This window comes from Panthera uncia, chromosome D1 (genome assembly GCF_023721935.1).
Source record: "Panthera uncia isolate 11264 chromosome D1, Puncia_PCG_1.0, whole genome shotgun sequence".
NCBI classification, from domain to species: Eukaryota; Metazoa; Chordata; class Mammalia; order Carnivora; family Felidae; genus Panthera; species Panthera uncia.
In genome coordinates, this window is record NC_064808.1 from 45,587,867 (window position 1) to 45,606,285 (window position 18,419).

The window sequence follows — 18,419 nt, forward strand, 5'->3', positions numbered from 1 at the left end:
ATGTAAAGGAGCACAGACATATCAGTGAGCAGTACGAGCCTACCACACCCTTGAAGACCACCCTACTCCGGTCTCAGCTTTGCCAGCCTCTGTATGTTCAGGACCGGCTCCTTCCATTTTGTCATGAATCCAACCTAGCTTGAGTGTGGGCAATATTAACCAGGCCTGTTAGCTAGAAAGAGACCTGAAGTAACCATGAATAAACTCTACTTGGTTGGACCCATTAAAAGATGCCTTCTGATCTCAATTTGCAAAGCAATCCTCGTGAAATTTCCCATGAGGAAGTGAACTCCCATGGCCCCAATCTTAATAGAGCAGTGGCGTCTGAGGAAAAGCAGAGTGCCCTGTGTATGATGGGTTAGTTTGCTGAGCTTGGGGCCATTGCGGCCCCCGGGTTTCCTGTAGGGAAGCAGCTATCTCAGCAAATCTCAAGACCCTGCAAAACAGCCTTTTAACTTTTTATTCATGAAAAGCTTCCAGACATTCCAGCCCAGCTGGTCTCTTTTTGGAATTCTGCCAGATGGATCCTCCTGCTGTTTTCTGATAGTTATGAAGACTCCCTTTCACACAGGGAAAGTGCTTCAAGTGCTTCTTAGGGTTGACCCAAAATCGGACCCCTTCAGGGACACCTTCCAAGAAAAGGCATCATTTTTTTTTCCCCAAGCATCAATTCTGTCCAGAGGACTCTGTGGCAGTGTTTTGACAAGAAGAGGGCTTGGGGAAACTGTATCCCCAAGGAGTGTTTTTCCATGGGGTCCCGTGGAAGAATAAGCATGGACTTTAAAAATGTTTTCTTACACTCTAAAATAATGCAATATCAACCCTTGTGATCCTGGAAGAGCACCAAGTAAAGTGCACTGGGGATAATTCAGAAGTCAGTCCAGGTTCTTGATCCTGCGTTCATGCAGGAATGATTTATCAAGCACCTATCGTGGAGGCCCAAGGGATTCCCTCATGAGAGCTAGGTGGCCTTGGGTCTTCTCTCACAGTCTTGTGGTGCAGATCTGTAAACAGGAAGGGCTCCAGCTCACTGAAAGTCAAGGAGTTACAAACTGAAGCTCCATCGGCAAGAATTAAAACGTTGGACAGCACCAAAGGTTGGCGAGATTGCAAAGCAACAGGAGTGCTCATCTGCGCTGTGGGAGCAGAGCTTGGTGTACTCGCTTTGGAAGATTTTCACCTTCCTGGGGAAAGTCGAATGTGTATATAACCTGTGCCTCAGAAATTCCACCGCAGTGTAAATACGTGGAGAGGCGCCTGCTCTTGGGCACCAAGAGACGTGCATAAGAATGTTCCAAGGAGCGTTCCTCATTATACTGGAAACAACCAGACTGTCGACCAACAAGAGAATGCATAAGTAAACTGCTGTATATTTATACAGTGGAACACCATGGTGATGAAAATAAATGAAGCAAGAAGCAGGTTGCAGAATGCAGACGATATGCTTTCATTTATGTAGCATTCAAAAACAGATAAAACCAAATATAGATAGTTTAGGTTGATGGCAAGGAAATTAACAAAATTCAGGATAATGGGTTACCTTTGGGAGGAAGGAAGAGCATACAGAGTTTTCTGAGTTACTGCTAATGTACTGTTTTGTAAGCAGGGTGCTAGGTAAATAGATTTTCCTTATATTATGTGTCTTTAAACTGTACATTTGCACACAGCTATTGTAAGTGCTGTGCAAGAGGAAGTATAGGTAATACGGCAATGAGTAGCAGAGGTATTTAAGCAAATTTAGGACAGCCAGGAAATGTAGGTAGGAATCACTAGGCAAATAAATGTATTGCTGCGGGCAGGGGGAGGGGAGGAAAATTCCAGTAAAGGGAATGGTATGGGGTGCAGGGCAGGAATCCGAGACTAGGAATCCTAGGTCTATCCTAGGAACTAAGAGAAGTTGATGTAACAGGAAAGCAGAGCATGAAACATGAAGCTGCAGCAAACAGAAAGGACCAGGTCTCAGAGGTCTTACAAATCATGTTAAGGAATATGGTCTTTTCTCTGGAGACTAAAAGTTGCAAGTATGGGAGTGAGGTGCATTTTGGAGGGAGTTTGGCTCCATGTTTTACATTGTCCCCATCCTGGCTCCTCTTCTGCCTCACACCCTTGACCTCAGTTTGGTGGTGGCTTCTGGCGTTTGTCTTAGCTTTGCCCAGACTTGACCCCTCTTCCCTTCTTACTCCCATGCAGGACCAGGCCTAGGGCCAAGGTGAGCCAAGTGCCCAGGGTGCAGAATGGAAAGACGCCTGAAGAATAGGGGCCCTGCACAGCCCTGGTCAGCGTCTTGGTTTTCCTGCATTTCTGACTCTACAACCACCCTGGAAATGAGTTTCTCGTCTTCTGCCAGCTATTCTCAGGCCTCAGCCTCAACCTCCATCCTCCTTGTCTTTCTTCCCTGAGCCTGCCTGGTTTGGCTTTCTACTCTGGTCGCTGCATTTCACAGCCAAGTTAGGAGAAACAGTTACACATAAAAAAGATAATTAACAACATGAGCCAAGAAATACGGACCACAGGAGTGGTACAAATCATGTGTTTCAGGAGTTTGGAGGAACTTGGCCAGGCTGGCTTTGGATGGATGGAGAGCAGGAAGGAGGCTTTTTATGCTAAAGGAATAGTGGGAACATTTTGCCAAGAGCAAAGAGCTCATTAAAAGTCATGTGGAGATAAAAGCTGGACAGGATTTGGGGTCCTGTGGTCTAGGTCTATGGAGTACAAGGCTGAGATGCCACCACCCCCAATCCCTTGCCTCCAGGAAGCATCACTAATAAACTGTGGCACACTTTTCTGTTGAGCCCGGGGACTCCCGCTCAGAAGGATTCAGAGCCTCAGAATCCTCAACACGGTGCTTCAGAAGGACATTAACAAGCAAATGCATTTATCGTGGAAGTATTATTTGCTCTCCTTGACATAGACTGCAGAGTGATCATGAGTCTGAGTGGGAGAAATGGTCAAGCTGTATCCTGTCGCCTTCCCTCCAGTGTCTCTCTATTTTACAACTTTGGATTTACGACTCTGCCAGTCACGTCTCAAATACTGGGCATCATTTGAGGTACTGGCAAGAAAACGTAGACTCACAAAATGCAAGTAGAAGGGATCTATCACATCACTGAGTTCCGTCCCTCCATTTGGCAGCTAGGAGAAACTTGAGGCCTGGGAGGGAAACAGGCTTGTTTATAGAAGTGGCAAACAGAACATAAATTCAGATCCTTTGACCCTGACCTTTTAGCAGCAGCTCCCAGCCTGGAAGGGGAAAGGGAACCTGACCTTTCCCTAAGAACCCACTACATGCCTGTCTTTGCTAGTGGCAGCTTTTCATACAGCATCTCTTTTAAACCTGCCAGGGTATCATTATCCCCAATAAAAAGGCAACTGACACCCAAAGACAGGTTCAGGTCAAAGGCTAATGGGCAACAGAGGCAGGATTGAAACCCTCTTCCATCAGCCCCCAAGACCCGCCTTCCCAGATGGTTCCCAGGTGGATGCTCCATCTTTCTGGAAACACTAATAGGATTAGGGCTCTCTGGGAAGGGCTGGTGGTGAGTGAGACTTCACTCCATGCTGCGTAACTGTTGTTTACCATCTACTTCCGGTTCTTGGTCCCACCTGAGGGCAAGCCCAGCATCTCCTCTGTGGGTGTTTGCAAACACTGGCCAGGCCGAGGGCTTTCTCCACACTAGTTCGTGGTTCCACAAGATGAAGCCGCCTGCTTTCCACCACACTCATTTGATGCCTTGCCAGGTTTTACAACGTTCATTTACGCTCTGCAGCCAAAGTGACTCTCTTCAGTTACAGCAGTGTGCACTTAAATGTCAGAGCGTCGCTGAAAAACTGCTTGGGTCTGAAGGAAGTCATTGTGTTCAGTCAAATCTGGCCACATTTTATGTTTATGGCCTTTATTAGGGGATCCAGCTGAGCGAGTTAAAACCACTTCTCCATAGTTAGTGAAAGCCCAGGACTCGGAGATTGCTGGAATCACTCATTGAAATAACAGTTTATGTTATTGAGTGTATACCATATGCCTGGTGCTGGTGAATACAACATGATCCTTGTCTTCCTGGAGCTTATAGTCTAGCAGGGAGCAGGGGACAGACTTGAATAAACACATAAGTGGAAGTATTGTGAATAAGTGTTCCCAAGAAAAAGGGTGGGGCACTGTAAGTATTCTGAGGGGATCTAATGGGCAGGTCAAAGAAGGTAATATTTGAGCTGGGTAACAGGGGGGGGGGGGAGGGGGATTTATCCCAGAAAGATGGAGTAGCAGGTGCGAGGGCACAGAGACAGGAAGAAACTTGGTGTGGTCAAGAACTATATTTCCCAGGGCCCATCCAGAAGCCACAAGATCTAGCCTACATCCAGGGCTGACATGTGTCAAGTATCCCCAGAAGCTGTGGGACTGAGCACGTGTCTCACTTGTGATAACAAGTTGGGGTCACATGCACCCCATGTAAAAACCAAGCTCTCCATCTTGTAGTTGCTTCCTGTGCCCTGTGACCTCATCTGCCTTCTTGGTTACTGACCCTTGACCTTCACTTCTCAGCCATGTCTTTGGTACGTACCCACCTCTCCTGCCCTCTCTCCTCTTGGCACCCTCACCCCATGGAACTTGCAAGGCTAAGCCATCACTGTGTCCCACACCTTTACCGTCCATCCAGTGGCCCTGCTTCTCTGGCACAATCTTTCCTGTCTGTAGTTTCTATCTGGTTTGGGTCTTTCTACCTCACACCAGCTGTGACATGTCCCAGATGCAGCTCCCCTTCCTCATTTCCTCACCCCTGCCTTCCCCCACACCAAGCTTCCATGAAGTTTTATGATATCATTTTCCAGAAGGTCCAAATGCCAGTGATTTTCCTTCCTATCCTTTGTCTACCCTCCATGAGAGGGTCTCCAAGATCAGCTGTGGGTCAGACCTTTGAGAGTCTCTCTGTGTCAAGTCATTGGTCAGCGGAGCCACTTACCACCTGGGGATCAGAGATCTTGGGCTTCCTCTTGTGTATTTCATTGTCATTGGGCAGGGTCCAGAAGCAGCAGGGTAAACATGCCAAATCCACATCTTCTGCTCCAATGCCCAGAGACTGCTAGGAACCCACAGGCTGCATTCAAGACAGATGCCGTTACCCCCTCTATAGATGAATTCCTTTGCAGAGAAGGTAGGAGAGTGGGAGTGACTTCTAGATTAACAAGTGCTCCTAGTCTCTAAGGAGGAGCCTGATTCACCCTACTGCGCTGGGCCAGGCACTCTGGAAGTCAACCTATCTCTTGTCTGTTGGGCTTTAGCCAGACGTGGGAGTCTTCTGCAGTCATTTTTTCCCCCGAAGGTGGATGTTCAGGAAGAGCCAGATAGCAGCGATGATAAGGTTATTATAAAATAATAATGTGTGCATGCTGAGGGCTTACTGCAGGGCTTCCTGAGCCCACAGCCCTGTGCAGGAACAACCTATTATGCGTGTTTCATAGACAAGAGGTTAAGTGGCCCACAGTCACCCGTCAGCAGGCATGCAGTGAGGACAGAATGAGCCCAGATGTCCTGCCCCTACCTCCTTGACTGCCATCCATGCGGTGCTCAGACTGAAGCACCAGGGTTGAACATGATGAATCCACACATCCCCATCTTCTCCTGGGCGAAATTGAGGCTTGGGAGAAGTGACCTGCCCAAGGTGGAATTGCAGCAGGTGGCAGAGGCAAAATGTTTGAATTTAGTTCTCGCTGGCTCCAAAGCTGTGCTTTCAAACACTATGTCCTCCCACTGGCCCAGCCACTCCAACTCTGCTGGAAACCCATGATCTGTCCAGGCACCATTTAGCACGTGTCTAAAGGAGAGCTTGGGCAGGGGTGGGGTATATAATTGTATGTGCAGAAGTCCAGAGATGGGAGGACAAACATGCATGCTGGGAGAAGTAGAACATGTCAGCGTGGCTGTGGCATAGAGCATATGGGGGAGCCAGCACAAGGCTGGAGGGATGGGCAGGGCAGGGCTGGGCCCCAGGAGGCCTCACAGCCTCAGGGCCGTGCTGGGAAATGTGTGTTGCAGGGGATGTGATCCACCCTACACTTTAAAAGGATCACTCTGGCCGCAGGGAGGCGAAGAGACTGGAAGAGGAAGGCAGAAGGGAGATCGGTTGTTTGGAGGCTGTTCTGGAGTTCAAGTGAGACAGGACAGTGGTCTAGACAAGGGCTGTGGTCAAAGAAAAGGAAAACAGGAGTGGATTCGAGAGTCCAACAGTGAGTTCACACCATTCCTCTTACCATGCGCTTAGAGGGCATAGGAGGTACAGCTGCCACCCTTGTGATCAGAACCACAGCAGAGGCACCCACTCTAAGGTGAAATGGTGAAGCGACTCTTTGAGAAACAGGTCTTGTAATAAAAGAGCTTTGTTACAAATCATGTTCTGTGTTGTGTTGCTGAAATATGCCAAGTAATAGCCTCCGTTCTGGTTGCAAAAGAATAATTACCCTGACTCTCTGTGTTGTAACATATTCACAGTATTCATAGGCTTTCATTGCAAATCTCAGCAAAGTGAATTGGAAATCAGCATGAGCCCCAGAATGTACAGGTCATGGAAATGAAGGTGCACAGCCTGAGGCCTTCCATGGCTTCCTCTCTTGCCTAAGCTTCAGTGGAGGTCAGACAGATCCTTTTCTCTTCAGTACCAGCCGTGTGGCCTTGGACAAGGGACAGCCTTTGGTCTCAGTTTCCCCATTTGGAATTGGAGACAATAACCACTGTAACACAGGGTTATTCTAAAGATCCTGCTGAATATAATTTGTTTAGTAAGAGCTGAGCTGATGACATGATTATGTGCCAGGCATGTTGCTAAGCACTTTGTATATAATCACTTTAATCTCCTCGGGAACCTCATGAAAGAGGTACTATTTTAATCCCCATTTGAGAGGAGGAAACTGAAACACAATGGAGATTGAGTGACGTACCCAAGGTCACGCAGCTAGCATGAAACAGAGCCAGGATTTGAACCCAAGCAGTCTGGTTCCAAACCCTCTGCTCATAACCACCACACTATACTACCTACCCACATACACAGTCCAGTGCCTGGTACATGGTGGACCCTCAGTGCAAACGCTTGTGTCTTTTCCATTGGCCATAAATTATATACTGAAGGCAAGACAAGTTCAGAGAGTGGAAAGGCGATCAGTTGCCTTCCAACTCTGACAGTCTGTAGGGACCAACTGTTGTGAAACAGACGGGTGGAACAGAAGGCATTCTCTTCCTGACACACACACAGAGTAACTTAGTGAAATCCAAAGTTGACCTTATAGTACACTTATCTTGATGAACAATGAGAAATGTATAGAATTTTCCAATCATTGTATTGTACACCTGAACCTAATACAACACTGTATGTTAACTATACTCAAAAAAAAAAAAAAAAAAAAAAAAAAAGGAAAGGAAAAACAAAGTTGACCTTATCTTAGATGCAGACCTATCCTTGATGGATACAGGTTATAAGTGTGAACATTATTTACCAAATTATCTGGTTGACAGTATCTGACAGGTGCTCACTGCTATCCACCAAGAAATAATGATTATTTTCCCTCAGAAGCTTCATTCATCAGCTCTGGCCAGGTATTTCGGATTCATCACACATTTATTAAGCATCAATCATATAGTGATTGAGTGATTAAGTATCATCATCCATATATTGATTCAACAAGTACTTACTAAGTACCTGTATGTACCAGGCCTGTGTTAGTGCTAGGGATGAGAAATGAAGGAGACAGGAGTTCTTTCCATCTAGGAACACGAAGTGAGGGAAGGAGGCTGACAGGTAAGCAGGAAGTTGCGATATCAAGAGCTTGGGGAGCAGAGGAGGGAGAAATTGGCTCTGCCCCCAAAATTGAGCAAAGACTCTACAACAGAGAAGTCATGTGGTCAGGATCTTGACAGATTACATTTTTTCAGCTGGAGAAGGAGTAGCATTCTACAATGACAAAAAGATGTGCACATCCCAGAACATTGGAAGTTCAGAGTGGCTGCAACATTTGTGGCAAGACCTCCAAGACACTGTCCTTCGGCACTCAGAAGAGAAGATCATTTTTCTTTATTTTTTGAAGTCAAATTGCATCTGATTCAAGCTCCTAGTCACTGAGGTCAGCGAGAAGTTTCACATGATTGCCTTCTTTGTATCTCCCTCTCTCTTGGGTTCTATTAGAACTCAGGGCCCAGGAAAAGACGGACCAGGAGAAGGGCAACAGGCTCACTCCCTCTGGTGATCACTAATCTCTGTCTGGCCCATGTGGTCCATTTTAGGATGATACCTCTGCTGGGAGTCTCTACTGGTTCCTCTAGGTCTAGCATTGCTGCAGAGACCATTATGAAGATTTTTGTTAACTTCTCTGTCAGGGGCTAGGAGAGCCCAGATCATTGGTCACACAATGTCTAGTCTCTTCTTTGCAGGAATGGAAGGGATAAAAAAAGAAGGTGCATTCTTTGCTGGTAAATCCACAGCAACAAGAAACAAGACACAAAATAATGACTCAATAACCTTCCTGCTATAGGAATAGAAATAAGGTAGAGCTCACCCCCTCTGTAGACACTAGTCTGGAGAGACAAGATGAAGAGAGCTGGAGTTGTTCATGCTCAGATTGAATGGTCACCTAAGGCCTACTTTAGTGGCTCAGAGTCAGGTCTGGGCACTGGTGAGTGACTCTGTGTCTTCTACAGGTGTGGCAGTGTGGCGGGAGCGTGGAAGTCCTGCCTTGTTCTCGGATTGCCCACATTGAGCGAGCCCACAAGCCCTACACCGAGGACCTCACAGCCCATGTCCGCAGGAATGCCCTCAGGGTGGCTGAAGTCTGGATGGATGAATTTAAAAGCCATGTCTACATGGCATGGAACATACCCCAAGAGGTAGGAAGCCCCTGTGGGGATGGGGTTTTGGGGAGGGTTGGTAGGAAAAAACATTAAAACACAAAAAATATGGGACTAACCCTTTTTCCCATAGATCAGGCAGAGTCTTATTATCCATGGTAGAGTAGACTCTCAGCCCCAAAAGATACTACATGTGGGAGAAAAGAGGCGGACTGTGAGGCACTAAGCCATGTCTTATCCCCACCCCTGTCCCTGGTCAGCATGCTTAAAGAAAGACTTCTTCTCTCCTGACCTCAGTTATCCTCATTTTAAATGAGAACATTGGACCGGGTGGCTCCAACTTTACTTCATGTCTAGGTCCTCAGCCTCTCTGCTATACAAATATACCAGCAATTACCAAAATTCACCAAAGTGCCCTTTAGTCTCCCTGTAGACTATATTTAGGCTTCTCCATCGAACCTGTGACCAGAGCAATAGGAATGTCCATATGCCTTTGGGATTTCTGGAACCAGATGCATGAGGAGGGGATACACTCTCACAGGACCCTCAGGAGGAGAAGGGAACTGTTCTGGATGATTTCTAATCATCAGAGAATCTCATCATTGCCTGCCACTGTCCTCTATCCCTCTTATCACCTACATTTAAGAAATGCCAGAGAAAAAGCAATGTTTCTCTAGTAGATTGGTTCTGCCTTGTCATGTGTCACATGGAAATGACCTTGGACCACTGAGTTGCGAGAACCCAACAGATGCCAGCCACGGGATCCCAACCTGCTTACCAGCCTCTCTGCCTGGAGATCATTGGTTATGTTGCACTGTCTATGTGAGATAGCTGTTGACTGCATGACCTCCTTCTTTCCCCTTGGGAATCCTTTAAAAAGCTTCAGTTCTCTCTTCCTAATAGAGAAATGGTTGATTTTTGCCTAACGTTTCCATATGAAGGTCCTGTTCCCTGATCTCTCCACCCAGCTAATGTTGCTCTGGCAGAGTGATTGAAGGTTACCTGGACCATGGGCAGGAGCTTTTAGGCAGCCCCCATCACCTCCACTATCATGGGGGTGGGGGGGTGGGGTTGGGATGTGTACTCCCACGACCAGTGACATTTCACCAGTAGGGAGAAGAGGAGCCAAGAAGTACCAGCCAGAGTGTGAGCAACCTTAATGAACCAGCCCCAGGATTGTATCCCTGACAGTGGGAGTGTTTCTAGGGAAACAGCAGTGCCTTCTAGACCCATCTGTGGCTGTGGGAGTTGGATCACAGTATTCTTGGGAGCATGCTGAGCCCCACTGTGGGTGTCCTCTGATAGCAAAATGTTAAACACTTGGAAAGTCCCCCAGGAACTTAGCAGTGAAGTATCATAGATCCGTAGTCTCTTAGAGTCCTGTCCACACTCTTGCCCCCTTCTCTCTGTACCCCAAAGCTGCAAATCTTTTAGTCCTCTCCCCTCATAGTGGCTGATAGATGTTGAAATGGATAGTAAATCCAATGAATGGCAGAGACCAAGAGAGAAAAGTAACTGGAAAATGATGAAACTCAGTGTGTGTCTGTGACTTCTCAGAGGGTAGTTCAAACCCGGTCAAATGGGTAGGATGAGAGGGAAGTGAATTCAAGAAAGGCAGATAAGGGGCTCCTGGGTGGCTCAGTCAGTTAAGCATTTAACTTCAGCTCAGATCATGATCTCACAGTTCATGAGTTAGAGCCCCACATCAGGTTCTATGCTGACAGCTCAGATCCTGGAGCCCACTTCAAATTCTGTGTCTCCCTCTCTCTCTCTCTCTCAAAAATAAACATTAAAAAATTTTTTAGTAAAAAAGGGAAGGCAGATGAGCAGTGGGAGTGTCCAGGATAAAGCCTCAGATGGAGAAGGTGGTCAGTGTGTTTTCTACACTTGATCTTAGCCAAAAGGCCGAGAAGCGATCAGTGTGTTTTCTAAAAGTCTATCTCTTGACCCCCACTATTCCCTGCTTTGTCCAGACTCCATCTCCTGCCTCTTCTGAGACTTCTGGAAAGAGTCAACACATACCCCCTCCATTCACTTCTCAAGTCACATCCCAGTATTGCCCCCAAACTGCTTTTGACAAAGCATCTTAACTGCTTAATGGACATTTTAAAGTCTTTAACCTCCAGGATCCCACCTTTTCCTTGAAATTCTGTACTTGCTTGGCTCTTTGATTCCACACCCCAGGATATCCCCACCTCTCTCTGATTGCTCCTAATTCCCTGTGGGCAATGCTTACCTCCCCTGGATGCTTAAGTGCACCCAGGCATCCACCCTTGGCCAACCACTCTCATTTTACTCCCTGGTGGTCCCATCTATTCCTGGGTCCTCCTACCATCTATCCATTGGCGACTTCCTAACTAATACCTCTAGCCCTGACTTCTGCCTTTAGCTTCAGACCTGCAGCTGCACGTCGATCTCCTGGGTGCTCCCTCAGGCACTTTAGACTGGATCTGCCAAAAATGGAGAACATCTTTCCCCCCAAAGCTGCTCCTGTTCTCCCTCCCATTACAGTTGAGGATACCACCATCTTCCCAGATCTATGACCTTGAAACACGTCTTCCTCTGATCCTCCTGTCCCTTAAGCCCCATTCCCAATCCATCACTGAACTCTTCTGTCCGTTCCTACCCACCTCACGTCTGAGTTCAGGCCTTGTCTTTTCCTGCACAAGAGCCCCTGGTTTCCCTGGCTCGAGACTTATCCCCCTCAAATCTATCCTCCGCACTACCCAAAGTTATCTTTAAAAAATAAAAATAAACACACACACACACACACACACACACACACACACACACACACACACACACAGTGGGGCGCCTGGGTGGCGCTCAGTCAGTTAGGTGTCTGACTTCGGTTCAGGTCATTATCTCACGGTTAATGGGTTGGAGCCTCGCGTCGGGCTCTGTGCTGACAGCTCAGAGCCTGGAGCCTTCTTCGGATTCTGTGTCTCCCTCTCTCTACCCCTCCCCTACTTGTACTCTGTCTCTCTCGCGCGCTCAAAAATAATAAAACATTAAAAAATTTTTTTAAAACTCAGTGACCACATCATTGCCCTGCTTAAAATCTTGAACGGACTCTCCACTGTGCACCAGATCAGGCATAAACCCCTCTGCCCACCTGTAACCCCCTGTCCCCACTCTGTATTATAGTTTCTGTAGACTGCAGGACAGTGAGAGCTCCAGAGTTTCCCATCTATTCCATGCTATTTCTTCTCTCTGTATGTTTGCTCATTTTGTCCTCTCTGCTTGGAACTCCCTACCCTCTGCCTCTCCCCCAGCATCCACCCTTACCGATTTCCCTCCATCCTAGTAGACTCAGTTCCAGTGACCCCTCCTCTAGAAAGTCAGCCTCAGCTAGAGAAAGTGCCCCCTTTGCATGTATGTCTGTGTCATTGCAGCACTATCCTGTGAAAGAATGTTCTATTGTGTAAAAGTCTCTCTCTCTCTCTCTCTCTCTCTCTCTCTCTCTCTCCCTCCCTCCCTCGGCTCTCAAATCTGGCTGAACATTAAAATCCCTTGTGTTCCAGCCCCAGAGATTATGACTTAATTGGTTTGGAAGGGGACCAGGGATCATTTTTTGGAAAGCTCTTCAGGGATTCTAATATCCATCCAGGCTGAGAGCCACTGCATTAGACCACAGGCTTCCTGGGGACAGATTGTATTCTTCATTTTTGTGCCACCATACCTAGCGCAAGCCAGGGCACATGATCAGAGCTCAGGAAAACCTCGCCGATGCTTATTAACAAATGGATCTGCTGGCAGTGTGTGTAATTCCTTTCTCCCTCGGTCAGTGGCTCCTAAAAGCAGATCTGCAGACCAGCTGATTAATTCTGGGTCTCATCCTCAGAGATTGTGATGAGTAGGTATGTAGTGGTCCCAGAACCTGTTCAGAGCTCTCTGGGTGCCGGTTTGGGGCTGCCAGATTTGAGTAATACTAGATTAACTAATCCTGCTAGCCTTTAATTCACCTTGAGTGTCACCTCCTCCAGGAAGCCTTCTCTGATTGCTTGCCTTTCCCTCCCCACCATCTTGGCTGCCCCACACAGTGAGATGGACTAAGGGCTCCTTCCTCTTCTGCTCTCCCTCAGCACCCTGTTTGCTTCTGTGCTTCACACTGTGTACAGAGTCTGTTTACTTGTCTGGGTCTTCCTTTCAAGCACAGTCTGTGCCTTCTTCCTCTTTGGATGCACAGTGCTTAGGACAGCACCTGGCATGTACTAAAGATGAGCTGAAGGGGCACCTGGGTGGCTCAGTCGGTTGAGCGTCCGACTTCAGCTCAGGTCATGACCTCGCGGTCTGTGAGTTCGAGCCCCGCGTCAGGCTCTGTGCCGACAGCTCAGAGCCTGGAGCCTGCTTTGGATTCCGTGTCTCCCTCTCTCTCTGCCCCTCCCCCACTCATGCTCGGTTTCTGTCAAAAATAAACATTAAAAAAATTTTTTAAGATGAGCTGAAAAAGAGGGAGGAAGTGTGGATGCCACATGCCCCGCGTGCCTTCCCCAAGAGTTTTCCCGGCTGCCCTTGCTGTGGTGCTATATCAAGACCTTCTGCTCAACCACAGCACATCTGCTACCTGTTTACTTAACCTTTTGCCTCTAGCATCCCAGCTGCAGGTAGAGAGTCAGACCCCACAACCCTGCCCAGTGGCTGCCTTGAAAATTAAATAAGTTCATGTACATAAAGGCTCTGATGGGTGCTCGGTAAGTAGAAAAAGCACCAGATCAGTCTTACCTCTCGGTGTGGGTGGTCTTGCCTCTGCCTTCTGCATTCCCACCCCAGCTTTCAAATGCCCTTGCAGGGCATTTATCCTGCCCGGTCACCTTCTATGCCAAGTCCTCCCCCTGCCGTGCACCAGCCAGGTCCGCCAGCTCTATGACCTGCTTCCTTTCCACGTTCAGTCCCAAGCTTTGGGATGGCCAGAGGAGCTGCCAGCTCTGGCATCCTTTCTACTTTGATTGAAAATCAGTTTGTTTATCAACACACAGGAAGTCAGCCTGCAGCAAAGCATCAACATTCTCTTACACCAGGTTCAGGAACTCTAGCCACCGCCCCCCCCCCCCCACCCCCACCCCCACCCCCACCCCACTGCCTTCTCTTGCCCAAAGACAGGTTGAGTGCCAGGGATGACTCACCATGGTGCACAAGTGATGGCCCTTCTCTAGGTTTGGCTACAAGATGTTGTGTATGTGGCTGCACACACGGGCGGGAATACTGGCCAGCTTTTTGTGTGGCTGGGTGTATTTGTTTCCAAGGGCCACCATCACAAATTACCACAAATTGAGTGGCTTTAAACAACAGAAATTACTCTCTTGCAATTCTGGAGGCCAGAAGCCCCAAATCAAGGTGACGACAGTGCTGTGCTCCCTCCAAAAGCTCTAGGGGAGGATACTTCGTCTTCTCCAGCTTTTGGTGGTTCCTGGCATATTCCTTGTCTCGTAAATGCACCACTCCAGTCTCTCCCTCTGTCTCTATGACTCTGTGTGTTCATAAGAGATGGGGGGTGGCATTGAAGATACTGGCCATTGCATTTAGAGCTTACCCTAAATCCAGAATGATTTCATCTGCAGATCTCTAATGAATTCTGTCTGCAATGATCCTATTGCCAAATAAGATCACATTTGGAGGTTCTGGGTAGACACAAATTTTACAGGGGACTCTATTCAATCCACTAAGTATTTGGCAAAGGGGGTGATACATTTATTGTTTTCTAATAATAAGGGTCAAGGTGACCTTCTCTGAGAAAGTTTGCTTATTTCACAATTTCTTCCCCCAATCTGAAAACAGTTTGATGCATTTTACAGTAAATACACTGTACAGACGTCCTGAACCATTAAAATGGAAAGACAGAAGTCAACTAACAAATAGGAAGGGGAAAGGGGCATGATATCCAGAAATATAAGCAGAGCAAAGCTCTGATTCTTGAATCTTCTAGAAGTAGAAATGAGCCTCTGATGGGTATTTCTCCCACCTTCGATTAGATAAGGAGAGAGACCAACTTTCCCTTGATCCTGAATGTAAAAAGAAAGTTTTCCTGTGGGAACCCAGAATTTTAGGAAAGCACGGGGGCCTTCTAGAGACAGATTCTTCCAGTGGCTCCCCATAAATGCTGAGACACAGTGTTAATTTGTCATATAAAGGCGATGATAGCATGAAGGGGAAGGCCTGGGTCCTAGCAAATACCTTTGTGATATCAGGATAAGGGGCAGAGAAGTTTAAAGAGCTAATACTTAACAGATTCCTTGGGGTGGGGCTGGGGCTGGGGCTGGGGCTGGGGCTGGGGCTGGGGCTGGGGCTGGGGCTGGGGTGAGTGGCAGGTTACATTTATTGCCAGCTTTTATCTATAATACTTCATAAATATTTTCTCAACCTAGTTTTCATCAATACAGTCCAGGCTCAGCGGTAGGTCTGGGGCACAGAGATTAGTCTAACATGTTTCCTGGATCCAGCAGAGAAAGGCCAAGTAGCAGTTGCTGGAAAGTTCTCGGGGCAGGAGCCGAGGAATAGACAAATTATAGATGAGGTCATCTAGAAGTACTCAGAAGACATTGCCCCTTAGCAGTCTAGAACTTAAACTTCAGGCTGTAGTAGGTTCACATTTTTATGTTACCTAAATTCTGGTGGGAAAAATAAATGTATTTCTTCTGTATCTACACTCTCTTGTTACTCAGGCCTCCATGGTCGAATACCAAATACTTGTCCTGATCACGTGCAGATTTGTGCAGCGGCCATCTTTGTGATTTTTCTCAGACATTAACTCAAACTCTGTTCATTTCATGATCTTCCCAACCCCAGTAACTTGATCCCCAGAGCTGTTGCTAGAAGCAGGAGGTTCACACAGCCAGCACACAAGTACCAGTGCCAGTAGGAGAGAGCTGTTATTTCCCTGTCTTCCTCTCTCCCTACTCTGGGCTTACGAAATACCACGTGCCTGCTCTGGTCCCTGGCTCCGTGGTGTCATCCTCTGAGATGTCACGGAGTCTCCACCTGATCCCCAGCTAGAGAGACTCCTCACCATCTTCTGCTGTGACATCAACTCTTTCTCAGCTGATTCTGTGCCCTGTTCCATGGCTGGTGTTCAGGCCCAGGGACTCAGTGTTCTCCCCTTTGCTCTGAGACTGCAAGGAATATGGGGTCCTCTCTCTCTCTCTAAATCAAGGACACATCCATGTCTCCATTACCACTTCTTGCCTGCTATACCTTGATGGCTCAGAGGCCACCACTCTGATATACCTGGGAAGTGAGAGACACAACTACTCTCTACACTAAGACCCCCAAGCTAAGAGAGGGTCTGCTTCTCCCACAAGGACCTGGTCTTAGGAGGCAGAGGACAGGCTCTTCTAGATGCATAGCATAGGTTAAAAATGCAAACTCCCGACCTGGGTTGATTGGGTGCAACTCTCAGCTCCCCCATTTATCAGCTGTAGGACTTTGGGCAAGAGGTCACTGAACCTCTCTTTATCTCAACTCATCTATAAAACAGTGCTACCCTATAGGTTTAAGTGGGCCACTGTACATGCATATAAACTTCTGTGCAGGTTTCATGCAGGACAGAACCTACCACATTGCGAGCATTACAGAAGGCTTTTCTGCTGCAGTTATTAGGAATAGTATTTGAATTAGTACTATTCCACCTTCCACTTTTTCCCTCCCTCCCTCTTTCCCCCCACAGCTCAGAACTTCTCATCTTCCAGCATGAGGTAGAAAAAACTGTACTCCAACTGTGTGCTCCAGCTCCTTCCACCTACACCTAGACCACAGGTTTTTTTGTTCCATTTATTTTTTTATTTTTTTTAACGTTTATTTATTTTTGAGAGAGACAGAGAGAGAGAGAGAGAGAGAGAGAGAGAGAGAGAGAGAGACTGAGCATGAGCGGGGGAAGGGCACAGAGAGAGGGAAACACAGAGTCCGAAGCAGGCTCCAGGCTCTGAGCTGTCAGCACAGAGCCCGACATGGAGCTCGAACCCACAAGCCGTGAGATCATGACCTGAGCTGAAGTCAGACACTTAACTGACTGCGCCACTCAGGCGCCCCTTGTTCTATTTATTTTCAAAGGCTTTTGGTGACAGTCCCCATCAGTGCTGACCTCACATTTCAGTGCCCACATGGGGACAGTCATGGGGCTAAGGACATGTGGGGAAATGAAGGAGTTAATGTCCCACATCCTCCCTTCACTAGGCAGTCTCCAGGAACGTTGGCTGGGAGGTCTGGGGAGAAGCCATGTCCTGGTGGTGGCTGTATTTCTGCATTTGCACACCCACGCAGGACTCTGGAATCGACATTGGGGACATCACCGCAAGGAAGGCCCTGAGAAAACAGCTGCAGTGCAAGACCTTCCGATGGTACCTGGTCAGCGTGTACCCGGAGATGAGGATGTACTCGGACATCATTGCCTATGGAGTGGTAAGGACCTGCCCCTTGGGGTTCACTCAGACACAGAGAGCAAGGCCAGAGAGAGGTATAGAGTCAGGGGAGAGCCTGACTCCACGGGACCTCTGGTAGACCAGCGGGCAAAAGGCAGCTTTTGGTTTCATAGACAGAACCTCTCTGTTCCCTTGAGATGTGCTTAGTCTCTCCTCTGGAGCCTCAAGCAATTTAGCTCTAGCCTCAAACCTGCATGTGCTACTTAATAAAACAAAACCCTGCAGTTAGGTTAAGATTGCGAGGTAACATACCAATCACCCACTGTTCCCCAAGCAACGGGTACCTGAGGTTCTAGTGACCAGCCTGTATGCCTCCCCCACTGAAGGGGCTTATGCTTTCCACTCACACGCACAGCCTCTAGGAAAGGAGTTCTGGAACACAACCTTCTTGAGTTCACTGTATTTGGGGGGAAGCGCCAACCCCCTGTTGTTTGGCACAGAGCAGTTACCCTTATGGAGGGCAGAGCACAGGGTTTGGATGCAGACAGATGTGGTTCGGATCCAAACCAATCTTGACCAAGCTGCTTCTCAGTCAAGTGTCTTAACATCTATGGGCCTCAGTTTCTCCCTATGTTAAATGGGGCAAAATAATGCTGTACTCCTAGAATAGAAAAATGTCTCAGCTATATAAATATATATCCTGACGACTTGTATTTTCTAAGGTTAAAATACTTTTAATATGGTAAATTCTACCATTATCCCAATGTTCCCAGGACGATTCAACTCTTAAAGTATTTCCAATGATACCTGATTGATTTTTTTGATATCTCATCTGGTCTTTGATTCCTGAACACATAGAGCTTTTCTGCTGACAGCTATAAGCCCCCAAAACTACATAGATTTCTCACCACCTTGTTCCGGGTGGGGGGTGACAAAAAGGCAAAGTGACCTTCCCATGTTCCCATAGGTCATTAACACAGAACTGAGTCTAAAACATCATCTTTTTTTCTTAATTTTTTTTAATCTTTATTTTGAGACAGACAGAGTGTGATCAGGGGAGGAGCCAAGAGAGGGGGAGACACAGAATCAAACGCAGGCTCCAGGCCCTGAGCTGTCAGCACAGACCCCAAAGCAGGGCTTGAACTCACGAACGGTGAGATCATGGCTTGAGCCGAAGTCGGATGCTTAACCGACTGAGCCACCCAGGCACCCCCTAAAACATCAGCTTCTGATAGCATTCT

The 18,419-nt window shown here is 47.5% G+C and overlaps 1 protein-coding gene across 1 annotated transcript in view; it reads left to right on the forward strand.

Annotated features, from left to right (window-relative positions):
• Positions 1 to 18,419, forward strand: part of GALNT18 (polypeptide N-acetylgalactosaminyltransferase 18) — a 351,293-nt gene that overhangs the window by 281,033 nt on the left and 51,841 nt on the right. The window contains exons 7-8 of the mRNA XM_049649955.1: positions 8,678 to 8,863; positions 17,081 to 17,218. Of these exons, the coding sequence (XP_049505912.1) occupies positions 8,678 to 8,863; positions 17,081 to 17,218 (324 nt within the window). The remainder of the gene's footprint in view (positions 1 to 8,677; positions 8,864 to 17,080; positions 17,219 to 18,419) is intronic.